The sequence below is a fragment of the Suricata suricatta genome, chromosome 1 (genome assembly GCF_006229205.1).
Source record: "Suricata suricatta isolate VVHF042 chromosome 1, meerkat_22Aug2017_6uvM2_HiC, whole genome shotgun sequence".
In the NCBI taxonomy this organism is placed as follows: domain Eukaryota; kingdom Metazoa; phylum Chordata; class Mammalia; order Carnivora; family Herpestidae; genus Suricata; species Suricata suricatta.
In genome coordinates, this window is record NC_043700.1 from 91,253,757 (window position 1) to 91,278,601 (window position 24,845).

Consider the following 24,845-nt stretch of genomic DNA (forward strand, 5'->3'; position numbering starts at 1 on the left):
CCCCTATGAATTTACATAGGGGTAAGTCATTACAATAGAACTTAAAGCATAAAAATTTTAAAAAGCAATGTAAGGGGTGCCTGTGTGGCTCAGTTGGTTAAGCATCTGGCTTCGGCTCAGGTCATAATCTCATGGTTCGTGGGTTCGAGCCCCATGTTGGGCTCTCTGCTGACAACTAGATCAGAGCCTGGAGCCTGCTTCAGATTCTGTGTCTTCTTCTCTCTCTGTCCCTCCCCTGCTCGCACTGTCTCTCTCTCTCTCAAAAATAAATAAAACACATTAAAAAAAAAAGGCAATGTAAAATAATTTAACCTAATACGAGGCTCATGCATTACCAAAAGCTTAAATATGTTGCTTATTTTCACAAAATACACAATTTATGAATATAATCACCTGGAAAAAATTATTTTGATTTTTAAAAATCATAGTATAATTAACATACAATGTTATATCAGTTTCAGCTGTACAACATGGTGATTTGACATTATACATTACTCAATGCTCACCACAGTAACTGTAAACACCATATGTCATCATATAAATGTTATTACATATATTAAAATATTTACTATACTCCCTATGCTGTACTTTTCATCTCTATGACTTATTTTATAATTAAAGTTGGTTGAAAAAGTAATTTTTCATAAAAATATGTAATTTTTTATTAACTTAAATAAGGGCGGCTAGAGGGCTAAGTCAGTTGTGTGTCACTCTTGATTTTGGCTCAGGTCATGATCCCAGGGTGGTAGGATCCACTCCAAGCATGGAGCCTGCTTGGGATTCTCTCTCTCACCCTCTCTCCCCCCACTCTCTCTCTTTCTCTCAAGTAAAAACAAAACAAAACAAAACCAATTTAACTAGAATTTTCTGTCTTTAGAAACTAATTTTACATGTAAGTACATTTATTGAAATCTTTTTAGATTCCAAACTATTCTTATACGTGCATACTTCATTTTATTGCACTTTGGAGATACTGCATTTCTTACAAATTGAAGGTTTATGGGTTTCCTGGCTAGCTCAGTCAGTTAAGCGTCCAACTCTTGATTTAGGCTCAGGTCATGATCTCATAGGTCGTGAGATTGAGCCCTGTGTAGGGCTTTGCAATGTCAGTGCAGAGTCTGCTTGAAATTCTCTCCATCTCTCTCTGCTCCTATCCCTGTTTATACATGTGTGTGTTCCTGCACTCTCTCAAAAATACATAAACAATCATTAAAAAAAATAGAAGGTTTATGGCAACTCTGTATCAATTTAGTCTATTGGTGCTATTTTTCCAAAAGCATTTGCTAACTTCATGTCTCTGTCACAATTTAGTAATTCTCACAATATTTAGAAACCTTTTCATTATATTTGTTATGATGATCTTTGATGTTACTGTTGTAATTATTTTGGGGCACCATGGAACTGTGCACAGATAAGATGGCAAAATTAATGGATAAATGCCATGTGTGTTCTAACAGCTATGCTGACTCCCTCTCTCCTTCTCTCCCACCTTCCAGTCTTCTAACACATAAAAATCTTGAAAGTAGGCCAGTTGATAACCCTACAATGGCCTCCATGTTTAAATGAAAAGAGGAATCACACATCTCTCACTTTAAGTCAAAAGCTAGAAATTATCAAGCTTAGCGAGGAAGGGATGTCAAAAGCAGAGACAGGCCAAAAGGTAGGCCTCTTTCAGCAAACAGTTAGCCAAGTTGTGAATGTAAAGAAAAAGTTCTTTAAGGAGATTAAAAGTGCTACTCCAGTGAACACACAAAATAGAAAGCAAAATAGTCTTGTTAACATGGAGAAGACTGATCTGGATAGAAAATCAAACCAGCCATACCACTGCCTTAAGCCAAAGCCTATTCCAGAGAAGGGCCCTACTTCTCTTCAATTCTATAAAGGCTGAGAGAGGTGTAGAAGCTGAAGAACAGTTTGAAGCTAAAAGAAGTTGGTTCATGAGGTTTAAGGAAGGAGGCCATCTCCATAACATAAAAGTGCAAGAAGGTAAAGCAGCAACCGCTGATATGGAAGTGCAGTAAGTTATCCAGAAGATCTAGTGATGATAACTAAACAACAGATTTTCAATGTTGAAAAACAGCACTCTGTTGGAAGAAGTCATCTAGGACTTTTATAGCTAGAGAGGAGATGTCAATGGCTAGCTTCAAAGGAGAGGCTGACTCTTGTTAGGGGCTAATGTAGCTGGCGAAATATCTCCAAGGTATGCCTGAATAGTGATAAAAAAGAATACTATGTTATTATTGACGTGTCCAAGTTAGAATCTGTTTTCAAAATTTAGTTCATATAAAGACATAAATGATTGGCTACTGGATGAAACCTTGTCAAGGTGCACAAAATTCACTTTATCAATGGTTTATTGTATGTCTACGTAGAATAATTATGCACAATGAACTAGCTGCTGTAGGAATGCCAAGCTGTGGAAAAGATTTCTGGTCCCCAAAGAGCTTATGTCCACTGTCCTACCACATCTTCTCAGAGCTCTAAGTCCTTTAGGCAGAATTCCTCTTTTTGGAAATTATGCTATCCTCGGTCAAAAAAGATCATACATGTGCTTCCTCATAAAAGAGCCCATGTATCCCTACATTTGTGTCCAGTTCTCATTCCAATTTTCTATTTAGGATCACATAACTTCCCTGATTATTTATTTTGGTTTGGTATGGAAGTTTGAATTATCAAACTCACCTCAGTTTACTCTTGTAATAGAAGTTACTGATGTGGTGTTCTAGGATAGCGGTTATTTATTTTAACAGTGGGCCCAGTCTCAAAATGTTTAAACACTTTCGATGAAAACAGGCATACATGGCTTTTAAAAAGAGCGAGAATAATAAATTTACTATTTAAATTGCAAGCCATCTCTTACAATGAATTATTTGAGAAAAATCAAATATATTGCTGCATTACTATGTTTCCTAGGTATATGATACATGATAGACTATGTTATAGACATGATTCTCACAACAATTCTGTGTGGAAAAAATTATAGAGTATTCTCACCTTATAAATGAGGTAACAGATACTTAGACCAAGGTCATATGATTATTAAAGGACAAATTACAATTGCAACCTATGTCTCTATGACTCCAAAGTCAAGGTCTTTCTGTTAAACCCATGCTGCCTCTAACTATAACTCAGTAAGCTCTTTTGGGTTTTTAACCACCAATAGAACAGAGTAAAAATGACACAGCTAGTTCTGAATTCAGAGCTGGGTTCCAGAGTTAGAATTCTTGAACTATTTAGCCTGGACAATAATTTTTCACATTTCACAAAGTTTATTCAAACCTATCCTTCATAGGATATAGGTTTGCTTCCAACCCACCCCACTGTCATCTATACCTCCCTTGTGTCATGACCACATAGAACATGTGACTTCGAAATCTACCTCTCCAGGACTTTACAACTCCCTACTTAACTCCTCCACCTGCAGTTCTAGCGGACATCACAAATTTAACACGTGCAAGTCAGAACTTTTGATTTCTTACCAACAATATGCAACTTATCAATGAGTCTTATCATTTCAACTTCTAATTATCCATGAGAGCTTCTTTCCATCTCCACTGCCACTGCCTTAAAGTCCTTTTTTTTTTTCTCCTGCATTACTGGAATAGCTTCCTATTTGATTTTTTTTGCTGCTACTCTAGCCCCAGTAAGCCAAAATAAGCCTTTAAAAACACAAATCAGATCATTCCTCTGCTTAAAGCACTCCAAAGGTTTCCCACTACACTTACAGTAAAATTCAAAACACATGGCTCTTCGTAAATCTGGCCTGTGGCTACATTTCTGACCTTGTCTTACACTACTCTCCCATGCTCATATTAGGCTTTTCATTCTTCCTTCTCTGAGGCTGATCTTCCTCTAGGTTTTCATCTTGGTGACTCCTTCTCATGAGATCATATCTTCATATCTAATACTGCTCCAGCCCTGCACCCACCCTTTATTAATCTTTACTTGGTTGCCCTGCTTTATTTTCTTCATGGCACTGATAAATATCCAAACTTGTCTTATTTATTTTTATCTATCTCCCATTGTAGAATATAAGCTCTATGACAGTAAGGACCTTGTCTTTTTGTTGCTATCTTCCCAGTGAATCAAATATTTACTAATGAATCAAAACTAAACATGATATAGGTTATGGAAGTGCATAAAAAATTGCCTTCAAAGTTCATCATTTTAAAAACCCAAAAGGAGATTATCTTCATATTACTGATACTATATATTGCAAGATTAAAAAGAGTTGTGTTAATTTCGCGAAGTAAATGTACTTTAAGAAGGAAAATGTTTTAACATTTCTTCAGTTACAGTTTTACAAATAAAATACATCTTCCATCAGCCTATTAAAAACATTTCTATTATTTATTTTGAGAGTGGGGGACGGGCAGAGAGAAAGGGAGAGAGAATCCCCAGCAGGCTCTGCACCATGGAACCCAGGAGGGGCTTGAACCCACAAAGCATGAGATCATGACCTAACATGAAATCAAAAGTAGGATGCTTGACCAACTGAGCCACCCATGCATCCCTAAAATTTCTTATCTCTTTATCAAACATTTTAAGGACAAAAAGCTTAAAATAAAAACTTAAGTCAACATGCCTACTACAGTGTTATAACAGAATTTTTTCCCCAAAAAACATTTGCATGTTAAACTTAGAAATGATTAACCAAAGACTAACAAAAAATTAATATCACTGAAAATTTGGCATAAAGACTATAGATATGAAGGTGATGGATACTTACATTTGGTCTTTGGGTTTCCTGCAGCCATTTAAGAATGTGGGTCAAAGAGAAAGTTTTAAATAATTAAATACAGTTTGTGTCTCAAAACACATTAACTTAAGCAAAATAGTTACATTTGAACACAATTTAATACTGAAATAGCTATTTTCTAGTTATCTCAAATAGCCTGTTGAGGTCTCAGGTTTTTCAAAGTGATTATTTTTTTCTTTTTTAAAACAGCTTTATTGATATTGCACAACATATAATTCACCCATTTTAAGTGTACAGTTTAATGTGCAATCTTCAGAGCTGTGCAATCTTCAACTTAATTTTAAAATGAAAGGGTTTTTTTTCATTTATAATGTTGATTGTATAAAATCTAGAAAACACAGAAAAGCATATTAGAAGAAAAACTACTTCATCTATAGACAACTATATTAGTATTTTTGTGTATGTCCAGTATTTTTTTTCTTACACAGTTTTTAATGTATTTTCTGTTTTTAGGTTTTCTGCATATCTATGTCACACCACAGAGTGCTGTATCCTATTTCTGCATTATACTTTTCGTACATGACTGTAAACTTCTTAACAATTAACCATTAAAATGTACTTAATGTCATTTACCAGGCACTATTCTAGACAGTATTAACTAGTTAATACTTTGAATAACCTAAGAGATTATTCCCAATTACCAGTGAAAACTCTGAGGTACTACAGGTTAAGTAACAGGTCATACAGGTAGTGTGTGGTAGAGCAATAAACATAACCAATTGCATAATATTCTAATTTTATGAACCACAAATTTCCCAACCATTTTTCTATTGTTAGACATTAACTATTTCCAATAGCTTTACCATTTTAAAGAAGGCTATATAAATCTCTTTTCTCTTTCCTATCACTTTCTCTTTTCTTAGTTTTTTTATCCTTAGAATAAATTTCTGAGAATCAGAATCACTGTCAAGGGCTGTAAGATTTTTTAAGGCTCCTGATACATATGGTAGAAATGCTTTCCCCAATGATTAAACCGTTTTTCACAGCCATTAGTAATAAGACTGCCTATTTTTTAAAAATATAATAGCCTCACAACTACTGAGTTTTATTTTTTATTTTTATGTTTTTAAAATTTTCTTTCTGTTTTTTATTTATTTTTGAGACAGGGAGAGACAGCACGAGCAGAGGAGGGTCAAAGAGAGATGGAGACACAGAATCTGAAATAGGCTCCAGGCTCTGAGCTAGCTGTCAGCACAGAGCCTGACATGGGGCTCAAACCTGAGCCAAAGCTGGACGCTTAACTGACTAAGCCACCCAGGCACCCTGGGTTTAATTTTTTAAGACTTTGGTAATGTTGCTTTAACTTTATATTTTTCTTATTACCAGCAATATTGAACATTACTTTCTTTAAAAAAAATTTTTAACAGTTTATTTATTTTTGAGAGAGAAAGAGAGTATGTGAATGGGGTAGGGACAGAGAGGGAAGAGAAAATCCCAAGCAGGCTCTGCAGTGTCAGCACAGAGGTCGATGTGGGGCTCAAACTCACGAACCGTGAGATTATGACCTGAGCCAAAACCAAGAGCCATCCGGATGCTTAACTGACTGAGCCACCCAGGTGCCCCGAACATTTCTTTATATCTGTGCATCAGTTTCGTTTCTTCTTCTGGGAATAGTATGACGTCATCTTGAAAGTCAAGTTAAGAACTGTTCTACACCTCAACTGATGACTTAAATGTAAATGCATTTAAAACATCAAGGTTTCCTTAATATCAAACATTTGACTTAATACTTTAAAATCCAGCATAAGTTTTACAAGAAAAGTACAATTATCTTCATTATACAGCGGAAGCACAATCCTTAACATTGGTTGTTTAAAGGCATGAAACAATTTTTTACTTCTTTTCGCTTTTGCTTCTTAAATATTTTCTGAACTAAAATAAATTTAACCGGTTTAGAAAAGCTGGTTACTATCTATCATTCCTTCGATGACTGAATCTATAAATAAAAGATTTCTAGGTGTCACAAAAGGATATAATAAGGGTTTTCCAGCAACAACGAAGCCATTCGGGCCTCTTTAATCATAGGACGAGCCATGAGCGTTCGCCGTCTCCAGTAATGCTAAGGAAAGAAAAGATGACGCACTTAAAGATTATAACAACCACGTCTGTGTTACAAGCAGTATGTTAACAAATTAGGGATTAAGGCATTAAAAGAAAAGTCTTACATGATCTCCTGTGCCAGCAAGATGAATGCACACAGGCTTGTATTTGCTGTTCCACTCCTTAGGAACAATAAGTTGGAACCTATTTACAATAAAACACGTAAGTAGAATTCTCTTTAGAAGGTTTTTAATACAAACTTTCAGTCTGTAAAAGTTTCATAATTAAATTATTTGGGAGAAGAGATCATTCAGAATTTTGACATTCAAATTATGATTAATTCATGTTTGCATAAAGGCAAATAAGACATTATAAATTTGTTTTGTGTTAGGATATTAAAATATTCAGTACAATATAAACACTAAATTCATTCTAATCAGTTTTACCTTATTCAATATCACAACTTTATAAATGCATTGAAATTTTCTTATTTTGTAGAGATATCATTCTATATGAGTAAATCTTAGAAAAAACAACTCTCTATACAGCTCTGCTTTTTCTCCTTGAAGGAATAATGCTTGGTTGTACAAGTTGTTGATGTATCAGTAAAATATTTTATGCTATCTTTTTTCTTTTTCAACTTGGAAAGAAAGCAATTCATGCCAAACGCTGGGAAAAAACAATTTTCCCTATTTGTTGTCTTCTTATTGTAGTAATTTGTTCTTCATTTAATGTTTTCTACCTTTTTTAAAAATTGTGGTAAAATACACCTACCATAAAATTTACCATTTTAACTATATTTAAGTAGTACAGTTCAGCAGCATTAAGAACATTTACATTGTTGGGGTGGTGCCTGGATGGCTCGGTTAGTTAAGCCTCCTACTTTTGTTTTGGCTGAGGTCATGATCTCATGGTTTGTGGGTTTGAGCCCCGCATCAGGCTTGCATTCTCAACATGGAGCCTGCTTGGGATTCTCTCTTTCCCTCTTTCTCTGCCCCCCCCCCCGCTCACTCTCTCAAAATTAATAAACTTAAAAAAATGTTTTAAAAAGTATATTTACAGTGTTGTACAACAATCACCACCATTCATCTTCATTCTTTTCTTTTAATGTTTATTCATTTTTGAGACAGAGACAAAGCATGGGTGGGGGAGGGGCAGAGACAGAGAGACACTGAATCTCACATTTGTGGGTTCTGAGCTGTCAGCACAGAGCCTGGAGCCTGCTTCAGATTCTGTGTCTCCTTCTCTCTCTGCGCCCCCCCACCCCATTCATGCTATCTCTGTCTCTTAATAATAAATAAATGTAAAAAAATTTTTTTAAATATTGAGATAATTGACATAATTAGTTTCAGGTATATAATTTAATGATTTGATATATGTTTGTATTGTGAAATAATCAGAATAAGTTTAGTTTAGTTAATATCCATTACCATACATAACTACAAAATCCTTTTTTTCTTGTGATGAGAACTTTTAAGATCTACTCTTAGCAATTTTCAAATATACAATACAGTATTAACTACAGTCATCATGCTGTACATTATACCCTCAAGACTTATTTTGTAGCAGAAAGTTTGTACCTTTTGGCCACTTTCATCTAATTTGCCCAGCCCCCACCCCCAACTGACAACTACTAGTCTGTTCTTTGTATCTCTGAGTTCAAAGTTGTTGCTGTCATTGTCTTAGATTCCACATATAAGAGAGATCATACGGTATCAGTCTTTGACTTACTTCACTTAGCATATTCTCAAGATCCATGTAGTTGCAAATGGGAGAATTTCCTTTTTTGTTGTTGTTGATTATTTCATTTACTTTGAGAGAGAGAGAGAGAGAGAGAGAGAGAGAGAGAAAGAGAGAGAGGGAGGGATGGAGGGCTAGAGGGAGGAGAGGGAGAAAGAAAATCCCAGGCAGCCTCTGTGATGTCAGTGCAGAACCCAGCATGGGACTCAATCCCACCAACCACAAGATCATGACCTGAGCCAATATCAAGAGTCAGACACTTAACCAAATGAGCCACGCAGGTGCCCCTGGAGAATTTCCTTCTTTTTTATGTCTGAAGAATATTGCACTCTCTTTATATATACCACTTCCATATCCCTTCATCCATTGATGGACATTTAGGTTGTTTCCATGTCTTGAGTATTGTAAATAATGCTGCAACAAACAGAGGGGTGTAGATATTTTCTCAAATCAATGTTCTTGTTTCTTTCAAATATATTCCCAGAAGTGGAATTGCTGGATCATTTGGTAGTTCTATTTTTAATTTTTTAAAAATATTTATTTTTTTGAAAGACAGAGTGAAAGCCAGGGATGAGCAGATAGAGAGGGAGACACAGAATCGGAAGCAGGCTCCAGGCTCTGAGATGTCAGCATAGAGCCTGATATGGAGCCAGAACTCATGAACTGTGATCATGACCTGAGCCAAAGTCAGAAGCTCAACCGACTGAGCCACTCAGGTGCCCCACTCTGTGTATTTAAAAGAATGTGTATTCAGATGCTGTTGGATACAATATTTTGTGAATACTTTGGTTAAGTCCACTTGATCTAATGGGTAGTTTGAGTCCAATGTTTTCTTATTGATTTTCTGTCTGAATTATCTATCCATTGTTGTAAATCAGGTATTAAAGCTCCCTACTATTATTCTATTGCTGAATTCAAGTTTGTTAATTTTTTTAAATATATATTTAGCTCCTAAATTGGGTACATAAATATTTATAAATGTTATATCCTCTTGTTGGACTGATCCCTTTATCATTATATAATGACCTTCTTTGCCCCTTATCCAATATTTAAATTTTTTTTAATGTTTATTTATTCTTGAAAGAGAGAGAGAGAGCAAGAGAGAGAGAGAGAGAGAGAGAGAGAGAGAGAGAGAGCGAGCATGCACATAAGCAGGGGAGGGGCAGAGTGAGAGAGAGAGAAAAAGAGAATCTGAAGGAGGCTCCAGGCTCCGAGCTGTTAGCACAGAGCCCAATGTGGGGCTTGAACCATTCAGCCATGAAATGATTGAGCCGAAGTCAGATGCTTAACCAATTGAGCTACCAAGGCGCCCCTCCAATATTTGTTTTTAATGTTTATTTATTTTTGAGAAAGAGGGAGGGGTAGAGAGAGAGGGGGAAAGAGGATCTGAAGCAGGCTCTGTGCTGACAGCAGACAGCTCCATGCAGGGTTTTAACTCACGAACCATGAGATCATGACTTGAACCAAAGTAAGATGCTTAACCAACTGAGCCACCCAGTGCCCCTCCAATCTCTGTCTTTATTGTATGATATAATATAGCTACCTCCACTTTCTTTTGGCTTTTACTTGCATGGAGTATCATTTTTCATACCTTCACTTTTCAGTCTGTGTATGTCCTTCATCTGAAGTGAATCTTTTTTTTAAAACCGTTTTCTTTTAAAACTTATTTAAGTAACCTTTACACTCAATGTGGAGCTCAAACTCACAACCGCCAGATGAAGAGTTATATACTCTTCTGACTAAGCCAGCCAAGTGTCCAGGAAGTGAGTCTTTTATAGGCAGCACATAGGAGTCCTGTTTTGTTTTTTGTTTTTTTAATACATTCAGCCAGTCTACGTCTTTTGATTAGAGAATTCAGATGGTTTACGTTTAAAGTGATTATTGACAGTTATGAATTTACTATTGCCATTTTGTTTATTGTTTTCTGGCTGTTTTGTTAATCTTTTTATTATTATTCTTTTGTTCCTTGTTTTTGTCTCTTTGTGATTTGATGATTTTCTGTAGCAATATGCTTAGATTTCTTTCTCTTTGTCTTTTGTTTAACTAATAGGTTTTAGCTTTGTGGTTCCATGAAGCTTATAAAATTATCTTATTTATAACAGTCTCTTTAAAGTTGTTAAGTCTGAATGCACACTAAAGCTCTATATTTTTATTCTGCCCCACCCCACATGATGGGAGCAATGCTAAATAATTATTGCAATTAATGCTAAACTATTAAAAATAATATGCCATTGATATTATAATTGTAAATAAAAAATAACCTACTACTTTAAACTTTCTGAATAAAAATTCTTACCTTGCAATAACAGATTCAATTGGCATTATATCAGGCACATAGTGAGCCATGGGGGAAACAAAGTGTCCATCTAGGATCTTACAGTCTGACTGCTCTTCAATCTAAAAGAAAAGCAAAATCAAAATGTATACATACATACAGACTAAGAAATCTTGGTCTATCATGCATGTTTTCATATAAAAACGTTCCATTCAATTAAAAAATTTTTCACTGACTACTATGTATTCTTTTGCCTCAGTCAACTTTCTGAAGGCATGGCTCCTCACACACATTTCTTTTCCTTTTACATCCTTTACTGCACGCTAGTTGGAAAAGTAAACTATAAATAAACTTCCTTTATACAAAAGCATGAAATAAGTCAATAAAATACTAGTTGGAAAAATGCAAAATTATAAAAATAAACGTAAGTACAATTTACAAGTAAACTGTAAAAATAATTTACTGCAATCAAATAAGGGTTTACTTGATATTTAAGCAAGAGGAGTCATATAAACATTAAATAAGGAGACACGTATATTTCCGTATATAGCAAAGGCATTTGTTAGTGTTTGACACCTAAACTTTTCCCTCCTCGAAGTTATTTGTTTTTAAATAAAAAATCTTGGGGTGCCCGGGTGGCTCAGTCAGTTAAGCGTCCAACTTCAGCTCAGGTCATGATCTCGCAGTTTGTGGGTTTGAGCCCAGCGTCAGGCTCTGTGCTGACAGCTCAGAGCCTGGAGCCTGCTTCGGATTCTGTCTCCCCTTCTCTCTGCCCTTCCCCTGCTCATGCTGTCTCTTTCTATTTCTCAATAATAAATAAATGTTAAAATAAAAATAAAAATAAAATAAAAAATCTTTACCAGATTGATAGTCAAAATTAAATTAGCAGTAAAACACCACATATTTTCATTAAAATTGGAAACAAAAGACTTTATCTGTAGACACTGTTTATAACCATCTTAAAACAAAAATTCCAGCCAGTAGTGTCAATATCTTATTAAATAATCCACATTTTTTTGCATATGACTTAAAATGCAACTATATCATAAAGTAAGTTTTAATAAATAATAACAAAATTATTTTCAATCCTTTAATAGGTTTTATTAGTCTATCTTTCTGCCCCGCTCTTTTAAAAGTTATTTTGGTTTTTTGTTTCAAGTTTCTATTAAATTCTAGCTAGTTAATATACAGTGCAATATTAGTTTCAGACGTATAATTTAGAGGTTCATCACTTAACATACAACGCCCAGTGCACATCACAGTAAGTGCCCTCCTTAATACCATCACCTGTTTACCTATCCCTCCATCTGCCTCCCCTCCAGTAACCATCACTTTGTTCTCTGTAGTTGAGTCTGTTTCTTGGTTTGCCTCCCTCTCTCTTTTTCCCCCTCTGGTTCGTTTGTTTCCTAAATTCCACATATGAGTGAAATCATACAGTATTTTTCTTTCTCTGACTGACTTATTTTGCTGAGCATAATACTCTCTAGTTCCATCATGTCATTGCAAATGGCAAGATTTCACTTTTTTTTAATGGTTGAATTATATTCCATTTCACACACATACACACACACACCCCACACCTTCTTCATCCATTCATCAGTTGATGGACACTTGGTTTGCTTCCATAATTTGGCTATTGTAGATAATGTTTATTAGCCTATCTTTTATTTATACCAATATCTTTGTTGTTTTGATCATGCTGCAGCTTTATAAAGCCTACTGATAAATAACTGAAGTAGGTTTTACTTATTACTCTTTTTTTAGATGTTCCTGATCTGATCTTACTTTCATGATTCTTCCCAAAATAATTTCAGGATCCTTTTATAGACTTTAGTCCTAAATTGAATATTTTAATTATGATTGCACTGCATTTTTTCAAAATGGTAAGGACACCTATTGTGTACAATATGAATTTATAGGATTTATAATAATAAATTATTTGATAAAGGAGGCAGCACAGATTAATGTGAAAGGGAGTAATAATTCCACAAATAGTGTTGGGACCAATGGCAACTTGTTAAGAAAAAAAAGCAATTTAGAACCATAAGCAATATAGACTTAAAAACTAAACAAGCTACAACTCAACAATAAAAAGATGAATAACCCAGTTAAAAATAGGCAATGATTTCATAGATGTTTCATCAAAGAAGATACACAAATGGCCAGTAAGCACATTGGAAGATGCTCAACTTCATAGTCATAAGGGAAAGGCATATTGAAAACCACAATTAAATACTCCACACCCACTAGGATGGCTATTTAATACAAATATTAGTGAGTGAGAATGTGGACAGTTGGTACACTGCTGATGGGAAAAGTAAAATGATCCACTTTGGAAAACAGTTCTTAGTTTGTCAAAAAGTTAAACACAGAATTACCATATGACCCAGAAATTCCACTCCTAGATTCATATCAAAAAAATTCAAAACATATATCCACAAAAACACTTGAACATGAATAATCACATGATTATTGATAATAGTCAAAAAGCAGAAACAAGCCATATGTCCATTAGCTGATAAATGGATAAACAAAATGTCACATATCTATACAATGGAATATCACTTAGCAATAAAAAAGAGGAAGGTACTGTTATGTAACATGGATAAATCTTGAAAATGTGCTAAGTGAAATGAGCCAGATACAAAGATCTCATATTATATGATTCCATTTATATGAAATGTCTAGAATAGGTGAATAGAGATAGTAGATTAGTGACTGCTCACAGGTGGGAAGTGGGAATTAACAGCTAATGGGTATCTGGCTTCTTTTTGAGGAGACAAAAATGTTTTGGAATTAGATAATGATAGTGGTGATGATTGGCCATCTTGGGAAGAATAAAAAACAACAACACTGAATTGCACACTTTAAAAAGGGTGAATTTTGTGGCAGGTGAATTTTACCTCAATTTTTAAAAACCAAGATAGACAGTGATGGGGACAATAGGGAGAGAGGAAGAATGCATCCCAAAATCTTAACAGTAATTCTTCCTTGGGAGAGAAATAGAATTGAGTGGTGGAAAGTGGCAGAAAGTTAGATTTTTTGATGGCAGGAAGTTTTTTACTTTTTAGTTGGTATGCTTTTAATTCATTTTATTTTAAGCCTATGCTTTTTAATAGGAAAAAAAAACAAGGAAATAATAATATTTAGCAAAATGTGAGGGAGAAATGTTCTAAATCCAGAAGTTATAGAAAGAACAGCTATATGGTATGGATGAGGGATTTCCAATTTATAAAATTTTAATTTTAGCAGTGGAACTGTTTTGAAAAATGAAATCCTCTAAGGATACCCAATACATAATAAGAGATGAAAACAGAGTTACTTTGGTTGAAGGGCAATGAGATTTGAAGCCTATGCATTTGTACCCCTCCCCAACAATACTTTAATTATCCAATTATGTAATCCTAGAACTGTTTTACAGAAAAATATATGGTTGCTAAAAAACAACACTATTTCAAATGTATTTTCTAATCTTCTCCAATGTTACTGCATTTTCTTTTTACCATTCTCTCATCAATTAACTATATCCCATAACATTTCCCTGATGTTATTTAATAGGTGTGGTGGTAACAACTTCTCATGTGCTGAGTCTCCAACTAGAATACATCCCTGTATTACTCATAATTCTTCCGAAATATTTTAACCCTTCTAATCCTAAAGATACAAAATGAGGCTCAAAAAGATCACGTCTTAAATATTTTCTATTTAGGCAAGTACTAAATATATGCTCATGAAATATATGTATCCTGTTAGAATACATATAGTATTTGTTTTAATCATATTAAATGAAAAATCTATACTGTACTCATGTTTTAGTGTTTACTGTTATTTTACTCCAATATTCAACATATTCTTTTCTAAATTTATTTTTTTATGTTTTTTATTTATTTTTGAGAGACAGAGAGAGGCAGCATGAGCAGGGGAGGGTCAGAGAGAGAGGGAGGCACAGAATCCGAAGCAGGCTCCAGGCTCTGAGCTAGCTGTCAGCACAGAGCCCGACGTGGGGCTCGAATCCACAAACCATGAGATCATGACCTGAGCCGAAGTTGGACACTTAACCAACTGAGCCACCCAGGCTTTTTTAAAAGCTTTATGTTTTTTTTTTAAGATTTTACTTTTAAGTAGTCTCTACTCCCAACATGGGGCTTGAACTCACCCAACCAACTGGGCCAGCCAGATACCCCTCAACCTATTCTTGACACGTATTTATTAAACCAGAAATCCTGTAATTGCATTTCTTTCATTTGAATACCTTATCAATGTGTACTGGGTAATCACTTGAAACCAGATTCTGACATCTTTCTCGATTTCCAATAATCTTTCTGAATTCGAAGAGTCTATTATGATAAGGGGGAAAAAAGGGGAAAATACAGCATGTCCATTATACTGAGAGTGATGTATAATGCTGAAAAATTTGCAAGTCCAGTTCATAAGCTATGTTAAAATTTAATTTGAATCATTAGAGAAAAAGATGGGGCTACTATTTTTTTTTAAGCTGCACATTTTATCTCTTAAGACATTTGAGAAATATCATTGTTCAGAAAGCAATTAACATATACAATACTCAAGATACTCAAAATTAAAGGCATAAAACCTGAAAATTCATTTTCTTAAGTCCATATATTTTATGAGCTACAGTATATCCCAGGTTTACAGTCATTACAAGTTCAAGTTATGTGAGGAAGCTCTGTCCCTGGAAACTATAAGTGACTTAAAAATAATTAAAGTTAAAAATCTACTTTGTATTTGAGAGCTCTTTATTTTTAATTTTAAAATTACTTTTAAAATAATTTAGGATTATATAGGATAAAACTTAAGAGAAATAATTAAAAAGACAGAAAAGGAAGTAGTTTAATATTTTGTATACTTTAATGCTTAATTTGCCAATCACTTCATATTTATAGCAAAGGATTTTATCACTAGAAAAAATTTTGAATCTTTTTACTAAAACAAATTTAGAATAAGTATGCAGAAAAAAATGCTTACCTTTTGAGATCCTCTGGCCTCCCCCATCCTCTGATAAAAAGTTTTGTGAGGAGAAGTCTCCGGTATAAAATATCTAACTTGCTCACACCCATTAGTAGCAAACAAACATCTATGAAACAAAATTTAAAACAACTTTAAAATATTTTATTTTAGGCACCAGGTCAATTTTCTAACCATCTATTTAAATATCAGATAAAAATTACAGATTGATCTACTCTCTTTGCAACTTTCAAATATACTATCCATCTATCTATATTTAATTTTATATAGAGAGTGCACATGTGAGTGGGGGAAGGGCAGAGAAGGGATCATGACCTGAGTTGAAATAAAGAATCCAATGCTCAAACAACTGAGCCACCCAGTTGCCACTATATATATATATATATACATATATATAATATAAATATATTTATATAAATATATTTTTTATTTATTTTGAGTAACAGTGAGCATGAACAGGTGAGGGGCAGAGGGAGGGAGAAAGAAAATCTCATGCAGGCTCCCTGCTGTCAGCCCAGAGCCTGATATAAGGTTTAAACTCACAAACGTGTGAGACCATGACCTTAGTCCAAACCAAGAATCAGACACCTAAGAAACTGAGCCAGCAGGTGCCGATATAAACATATTTTTAACTACAGCTACCATAATGGACATTACAACTGCAGAACTACTTATCTTACAGATCTTAAAAGTACTCATTGCAAGAGAAAAAATGTATAACTATGTTTGGTTATGGATGTTAAACTTATTAACAATTTCACAATATATATATAATACATCAAATCATTACGCTATAAGTTTTAAATGAATACAATGTTATATATTAATTATACATAAATAAAACTGGAGAAAAAATTTAAGATTGAGATTAAACTATGAACCTTAAATTGATTCTCTTGAATATAAGATATGAAATAAAGAAAAAAGGGACTGGGATGAAAGTAGAGAAGATAAACTGTGTGTATTCATTTAGGGCAAGGTCTTCACATCTTCAGTACAGCAACTAACACTCAATATTTATTGGATAACAATAGCTGTGGCTGTTGCTTAGGTAGTACTGTACAATCTGCCAGGCATCATTCTGTAAAAATACAAACACATGCACACACACATTCTTGTTTAAACCTCTCAACAACTTTATAAAGAAGGGTCTGTTATCCCAACTGAGGCGTGGAGAAACTAGGTGGTTTATCTAAGATCACACAAGCTAGTGGTGGGTAGAGCTAAAAGGAACCCCAGATTTAACTACTATTTTACATGGCCTGTCTACTACATTATGGTTCATGAAAAGTAATAAACTTTGTACCACTTATTTATTGTTCCCAAATATTTCTAAAGTGTTTTTTTTGTTTATTTTACTTTATTTTATTTTAAAATATCTGCCTCTTTCTTTTCAAATAGAATGGTGTAGTTTTGATTTGTGGGCAAAGCCTGATTTTCAGGGTTTATTCTACTTAGAAAAAAGGAAAAAAGAAATGTGCATTTCCATCAGTGAGCTTTAGTAAGTTCTTATCTATTATTGTGAAGGTTTTATGGAGCACCACTTATGTTTTATACTTTTGCTTTTTGATTTGTAACAAAATGCAAGTTTAACTTAATATACCTCTTTGTTTATATAAGTACACAGTCTAACCTACCATTAACTGGGCTGACACTTTATTGTTTTTACGACTGGACCAGCAAAACCAAATTATTCATATTGTTTCATAATTCTCAGAATCAAGAACAAACATTTACTAGATAATTTACTTATTAAACAATGCAATCTAAAGACAGAGTAGAGCATTTAGTATTTTTTAATACCACTCAACTCTTTTTGCCAATTTTCATGTGTTAATAAATTTATTATTTTTTAAAAAATTAAAAAATATTTTTTTCTCCACTTCTGAGAGAGACAGAGATACACACAGAATGCAACTGGGGGAGGAGCAGAGAGAGAGAGGGAGACGCAGAATCTAAGCAGGCTCTAGGCTCTAAGCTGTCAGCACAGAGCCTGACATGGGCTCAAACTCATGAGCTGTGAGATCATAACCTAAGCTGAAGTCTGATACTTAACTGACTGAGCCACTCAGGCACCCCAATCAATTCTTGTCCTTGAAAAAATTTGGTTTTAGCATAATAATGTTAGGGAAAAGAAACCATAGTGCATAGTGCATAGTGCTGATATCAAGAGTTGGACACATAACTTTGTTTATTATACTACTTGTATCTACCACTATAAATAAACAAACTGGCATTCTGGTTACCAGACTCCAGTAAATTATCATCATTTAGTTTCCCAAAGCTAAACCATTCTAGGACGACCTAACAAAAATGCAAGTTTCTGAACTTTTAAGAATATTACTTTTTTCCATTTAAGCAACACGTATTAAGTGCTTACTATATGCTAAACATTATTTTAGGCCCTGTGCTAGAAGATGGCACACTCTTCGTCTCACAGATCTTGTATTTTCATGGAGGAAAACAATTTTTTTTAAAAAGCAAAGGATAGATGATGACAAGACTATAATGATACTATAACAAGAGAGTGTGATAAAGAAGACTCCTTTGAGTGTCAAAAAAAGCCCCACTTAACCAAAGAGGTAACATTTAAGTCAAGACCTACATAAGCAGCAGCAGCCACGACTTTAAACTGCAGAGCTCATTAAAATCATAGACTTCTGGAAGTCTGCTCACGGAAATATTCCAATAAAATTTGTAAAAACTATCTAGTCAGTGGGTAAAGCACAGGAATAGATAATTTATGTAAGAAGAAAGGCAAGAGCAAATCATCACATATTCTCTTCTTTATTTGCTATTTTAAAGATGCTCACTGTAACTTTTTTAAGTAGGCTTCATGCCCATCACTGAACCCAATGTGGGGCTTGAACTCATCACCCCAAGATCAAGACCTGAGCTGATATCAAGAGTTGGACACATAACTGATTGAGGCACGCAGGCACCCACTCACCATAACATTTTTAAATTCAAAAAATAGAGAAGGAGATACAGTAAAAAGGGGAAGAATATTCTTGTTCCCATTACTTTCTTTTACTTTTCAGAGATACTTAGTGCTAACAGTTTGTAATCTGTTTTCCTTGATATTATTTACTTACCTACACAAACTCTAAGAAAACTTAGGAGGGGCACCTGGGTGGCTTAGTCGGTTAAGGTCTGACTTCACTCAGGTCATGATCTCCTGATTGGTGAGTCTGAGCCACAGAAAGGGTTCTGTGCTGACAGCTCAGAGCCTGGAATCTGCTTCAGATTTTGTGTCTCCCCCTCTCTCTGCCTCTCCCCCGCTTGTACTCGGTCTCTCTCAGTCTCTCAAAAATAAACATTAAAAATTTTTCTTTTAATTGAAAAATTTAGGAGATATGTTACACATTTTTGGCAGAATTTAAACAACATAAAAATATATACAGCAAAGCGGAGAACTCTCTCTTTACTCCTGTGCAGTTTCCTCTCTTCCCAAATGGTGATCATTGTTATTAGTGCTATATATCTGTGAGCCCTATCCATGTATACATGTATACATATTTTAGGAGTTTTTGGTGGTTTTTTTTTAAATACAGAAGAGACCAACTTCATATTTGTCTTTTTCCAATGTTCTTCCTCACTGTGCTGATTTATATGACTGCCTTATTTTTTTCTAATAATAGGCGAGTTTAACCCATTTATATTTATTATTATAATACCTTTTGGGTTTAGCTTTTGTTACATTTTTAGTTTTATTGATTTTTTTGGTTTTAAAAAATTATTCATATTTAATTGTTGTACATTTGAGTATATATAAATTTGAAAGAAATATTTAAGGCTTAGTATGTCTTAATGGCTAAGAGCATACCCTTTTTCCTTGGTTGAGTCCTCTACCATGTGACTTTGCACAAGTTGTTTATCCTTACAGTGATATACCTGTGAGTCATCTATAAAATGGGGATAATGACAGTACTTACTTTTTAGGATTGATATAAGAAGTAAATGAGCTACTTGGGCTCCTGGTTGCTCAGTCAGTTAAGCATCCCACTTCTGCCTAGGTCATGATCTCACAATTCATGAGTTTGAGCCCCGCATTGGGCTCTCTGCTATCAGTACAGAGCCCACTTCAGATCCTCTGTCCCTCCTCTCTCTGCCCCTCCCCTACTCACATGTGCACATGCCCTTGCTGTCTCTCAAAAATATTAAAATAAATAAATAAATAAAATTAGTTACTATTTATGAAACACTTAAACAGTACTTTGTAAATTTAAGTACTATACCTACTACTAATAGCAACAATATTACTGATTATCCTTATTGTGGTGTCTCCCAAATGGTTGGGGGGGCACGAAATATGGGGCAACTGGACTGGCTGGAAGCCAGCAGTGCAAACAGTGAAAGAATTCATCCAAGGCAGAATAATGGAGACAGAAGTTTACTGAATACACTGTAAGGAAGTGGCAGGAAGGATAACAAAGCAGAGACTGTCTGCCACAAGGCTGTGCAGTTTTAGGGCAGTTTTAGGGCAGAGTGAGGGAGCATGGGAACATACGGAATTTTCCCATTTTTGGTAATCTTAGGAACTGTGCCTGGTTCTAATTGGTTAGAGTCTAAGCCTATTTCATTGTGGGTCTAATGGGCCTATGTGTTCAGCCACGGGATAGGGGGTCACTGTGGGCCCTTCTACCTTACTCAGGTTTCTTTTTTTTTAACAGACTTTTTTTTTTTAACTTTTTCTCTTTTATTTATTTATTTTTGAGACAGAGCACAAGTGGTGAGGGGTAGAGAGAGAGGGAGACATAGACTTGGAAACAGGCTCGAGGCTCTGAGCTGTCAGCTTGGACCCCGACACGGGCTCGAACCCATGAATCGTGAGATCATGACCTGAGTTGAAGTTGGACGCTTAACCGACTGAGCCACCCAGATGCCCCTTCAGGTTTCCATTATTTAAGTAGGTTGCCTATAAGTGACCTCTACACTTTAACTATTTAATACTCAAACCTGTATTTCCATGTTCTACACAGTATTTGTTAACTTCAGATTTAAATAATGACGGATATTTACTCCTTTCACTTCACGACCCAATTTTGGTTGATAGTTTTTCATGTGCTTATCTCTATACCTTTAGGTATATTAACTTCTCTAGCCTGATGTATCAACTTTAAATGATATCTCTGACACTAACTGTGAAAGTTGATTCACAGCAAAAAAGCTTTTACCATTCTATTAATTATGAAAATTAGTTCTACATGCATTCTACAAATTTTCTTAAATGTTTGTATAATCAAACCAATCCATCTCACACATCCTTAACACATTGGCAGAAGGGTATGATTCAATTTTTATAATGTTACATTTCCTCTGACCCTCCCCTATTTTTTGTAGTTTCAAGTTTGTATTAAAATTCCAGTTAGTTAACATACAGTGTAATATTAGTTTCAGGTGTAGACCTTAGTGATTCATTATGTAGGCACAACACCCACTGCTCAACAAGTGCCCTCCTTACCACCTGTCACTCATTTTTTTGTCATTGGAGGTCACTATAAAATATTTTTTATTAACGAGATTTCCAGAAACATTATTTTTCTCTCTATTCCTCTCTAATTACTATTTTTTAAGCCTAGAAACCTTTTATAAACATAGATCTAGTTCTAAAACCTACATTCTATTTTTAAAACCCCTTTTAAGCAGCTTTTACAAACTTGTTCTAGTGTTTATAAGTCTACAATGAGTTTTTCATTTACATTCCAATTATGTTTGTCATAACTTATAAAATATTCTATTTGTAATGTAACCAACAGTGTGTTCAATTCACATATTAACTTAGAAACACTCTTATTATTTTTTAGCCTTTTCATCCAGTTTTCTTTATTTCCTCCATTAATATTTTATTCTATCCTTTCAGTATTTTTTATCCTTGAAGTATTTTTATTAAACATGTTACATGACTAATAAATTATTCAGTATTTGTGATAACTACTATGAATGATTCCTTTTTCTTCAACAGGATTTTTTTGTAGATATTTTAAAATTAAAATTTATTTATTTAAATTCAATTTAGTTAACATGCTGTGCAGTACTGGTTTCAGGAGGAGAACCCAGTGAGCTATCACTTACATACAACACCCAGTGCTCATCCCACAAGTGCCCTCCTTAATGCCCATCATCCACAGAGTCCAACCTCCCAACCACCTCCCCTTCAGCAACTCTCAGTTTGTTCTCTGTATTTAAGGGTCTTTTATGGTTTGTTTCCCCTCTGTTTTTATCTTATTTTTCCTTCTTTTCCCCCATGTTCATTTGTTGTGTTTCTTAAACTCCACATGAGTGAAAACATATGATATTTGTCTTTCTCTGACTTATTTTGCTTACCATAATACACTTAGATTCCATCCATATTGTTGTAAATGGCAAGATTTCATTCTTTTTGATTGCCAAGTAGTATTCCATTCTCTCTCTCTCTATATATATATATAGACACACATGTGTCTATATACATATATATATATACACACACACACACTTCTTCCTTTTCTTTTCTTTTTTTCTTTTTAATGTTTGAGAAAGAAAGAGCATGACCAGGGGAGGGACAGAGAGAAAGGGAAATACAGAATCCAAAGCAGAATCCAACACAGAGCCATGCAGGGCTCAATCCCATGAACTGTGAGATCAGGACCTAAGCTGAAGTCTGACGCTTAACCAACTAAGCCACCCAGGTGCCCCTACTACCTTTTTTATAAAAAATTTTTTTAAATGTTTTATTTATTTTTTTTAAAATTTTAATGTTTATTTATTATTGAGACAGAGAGAAACAGAGCGTGAGTAGGGGAGGGGCAGAAAGAGAGGGAGACCAGACTTGGAATCAGGCTCCAAGCTCTGAGCTTTCAGCACAGAGCCTGACTTGGGGCTTGAACACACGAACCAGGAGATCATGACCTGAGCCGAAGTTGGACGCTTAACCGATAGGGCCACTCAAGCACCCCCTACTACCTCTTCTTTATCCATTCATCAGTCAATGGACATTGGGCCTGTTCCATAATTTAGCTAGTGCTGATAGTGCTGCTATAAACATGGGGCTGCATATACCCCTTCAAATCAGCATTTTTGTATCCTTTGGATAAATACCTAGTAGTGCAATTGCTGGATCATAGGTTAGTTCTGTTTTTAATTTTTTGAGGGAACTCCACACTGTTTTTCAGAATGGCTGCAACTGTTTGCAAAAGGGTTCCCCTTTCTCCATACCCTTGCCAACATCTGTTGTTTCCTCAACTGTTAATTTTAGCCATTCTGACAGGTGTGAGGAGGTATCTCATTGCACTTTTGATTTGTATTTCTCTGATGATGAGTGATTTTTGAGCATCTTTTCATTTATCTGTTAGCCATCTGGATGTCTTCTTTGGAAAAATATCTATTCATGTCTTTTGCCCATTTCTTCACTAGATTATTTGTTTTTTGGGTGTTGAATTTGGTAAATTCTTTATAGATTTTGGATAATAACACTTTATCCCATATGTCATTTGTAAATACTTTCTTCCATTCCGTCAGCTGCCTTTTAGTTTTGTTGATTGTTTCCTTCACTGTGTAGAAGCTTTATATCTTGATGAGGTCCCAATAGTTCATTTTTGCTTTTGCCTCCCTTGCCTCTGGAGATGTGTCTAGTAAGTAAGAAGTTGCTATGGCCAATGTCAACGAGATTGTTACTTATATTCTCCTTTAGATTTTGGTGGTTTCCTATCTCACATTTAGGTCTTTCATCCATTTTGAGTTTAATTTTGTGTATGGTTTAAGAAAAGTGGTCCAGTTTAATTTTTCTGCATTTTGCTGTCCAGTTTCTCCAGCATCATTTGCTGAAGAGACTTTTATCCATTGGATACTCTTTCCTGCTCTGTTAAAGATTAGTTGGCCATACATTTGTGGGTCCATTTCTGGGTTCTCTATTCTGTATCATTAATCTATGTGTCTATTTTTGTGCTAGAACCATACAGTCTTGATGATTATAGCTTTGTACTACCGGTTAAGTCCAGAATTGTGATGACTCCAGCTTTGGTTTTCTTTTTCAGCATTACTTTGGCTATTCAGAGTCTTTTCTGGTTCCACACAAATTTTAGGATTGTTTGTTCTAGCTCTGTGACAAATGCTGATGTTATTTTGATAGGGATTGCATTGAATGTGTGGACTGCTTTGGGTAGTATAGACATTTTAACAATATTTGTTCTTCCAATCCATGTGCATGGTATGTTTTCCCATTTCTTTGTGTCTTCTTCAATTTCTTTCATAAGCTTTCTTTTCAGCAAACTGATCTTTTATCTCTTTGGTTAGGTTATCTTATGGTTTTGGTTGCAATTGTAAATGGGATTGGTTCCTTGATTTCTCTTTCTGTTGCTTCATTATTTGTGTATAGAAATGGAACCGATTTCTGTATGTTGATTTTATATTCTGTGACTGCTATCACTCTAGCAGTTTTTTGGTAGAGTCTTTCAGATTTTCCACAAAAAGTCATCTGCGAAGTTTGAGAGTTTCACTTCTTTTTTCCTGATTTCTTTTAGTTGTCTGATTGCTGAGGTGAGGACTTCCAGTACTATGCTGAACAACAGTGGTGAGAGTGGACATTCCTGTCATATTCCTGACCCTAGGGGGATAGCTCTAGGTTTTTCCCCATTGAGGATGATATTAGTTCTGGGCCTTTCATATATGGCTTTTATGATGTTTAAGTATGTTCCTCCTATCCTTTCTTTTGTGACAGTTTTTATCAAGAAAGGATGTTGTATTTTGTCAAATGATTTTTTGTCTATTTAAAGGATCATATGGTTTTTATCTTTTCTTTTATTAACTGGGTATATCACATTGATTTTTTGCAAATACTGAACCATCCCTACAGCCCAAGAATAAATCCCACTTATTCATAGTGAATATAATTCTTTTAATGTACTGTTGAATTTGACTTGCTAATATCTAGTTGAGAATTTTTGCATCCAGTTTCATCAGGGATATTGACCTGTAATTCTCCTTCTAAGTGGGGTTTTTGTCTGGTTTTGTAATCAAGGTTATGCTGGCTTTATAGAATGGGTTTAGAAGCTTTCCTTCTAATTC

The 24,845-nt window shown here is 34.7% G+C and overlaps 1 protein-coding gene across 2 annotated transcripts in view; it reads right to left on the reverse strand.

Moving 5' to 3' along the window:
* Positions 1-24,845, reverse strand: part of ABHD18 (abhydrolase domain containing 18) — a 42,654-nt gene that overhangs the window by 11,957 nt on the left and 5,852 nt on the right. The window contains exons 2-7 of one of the 2 annotated variants that reach the window (XM_029941140.1): positions 15,801-15,909; positions 15,067-15,151; positions 10,836-10,936; positions 6,925-7,003; positions 6,734-6,818; positions 4,730-4,757 (exon numbers count right to left, since the gene is read on the reverse strand). In XM_029941140.1, coding sequence (XP_029797000.1) covers positions 4,730-4,757; positions 6,734-6,818; positions 6,925-7,003; positions 10,836-10,936; positions 15,067-15,151; positions 15,801-15,892 — 470 coding nt within the window. In that variant the 5' untranslated portion in view covers positions 15,893-15,909. Of the gene's footprint in view, positions 1-4,729; positions 4,758-6,733; positions 6,819-6,924; positions 7,004-10,835; positions 10,937-15,066; positions 15,152-15,800; positions 15,910-24,845 lie in introns of those variants that run through there. The other variant, XM_029941141.1, reaches the window with a different exon arrangement.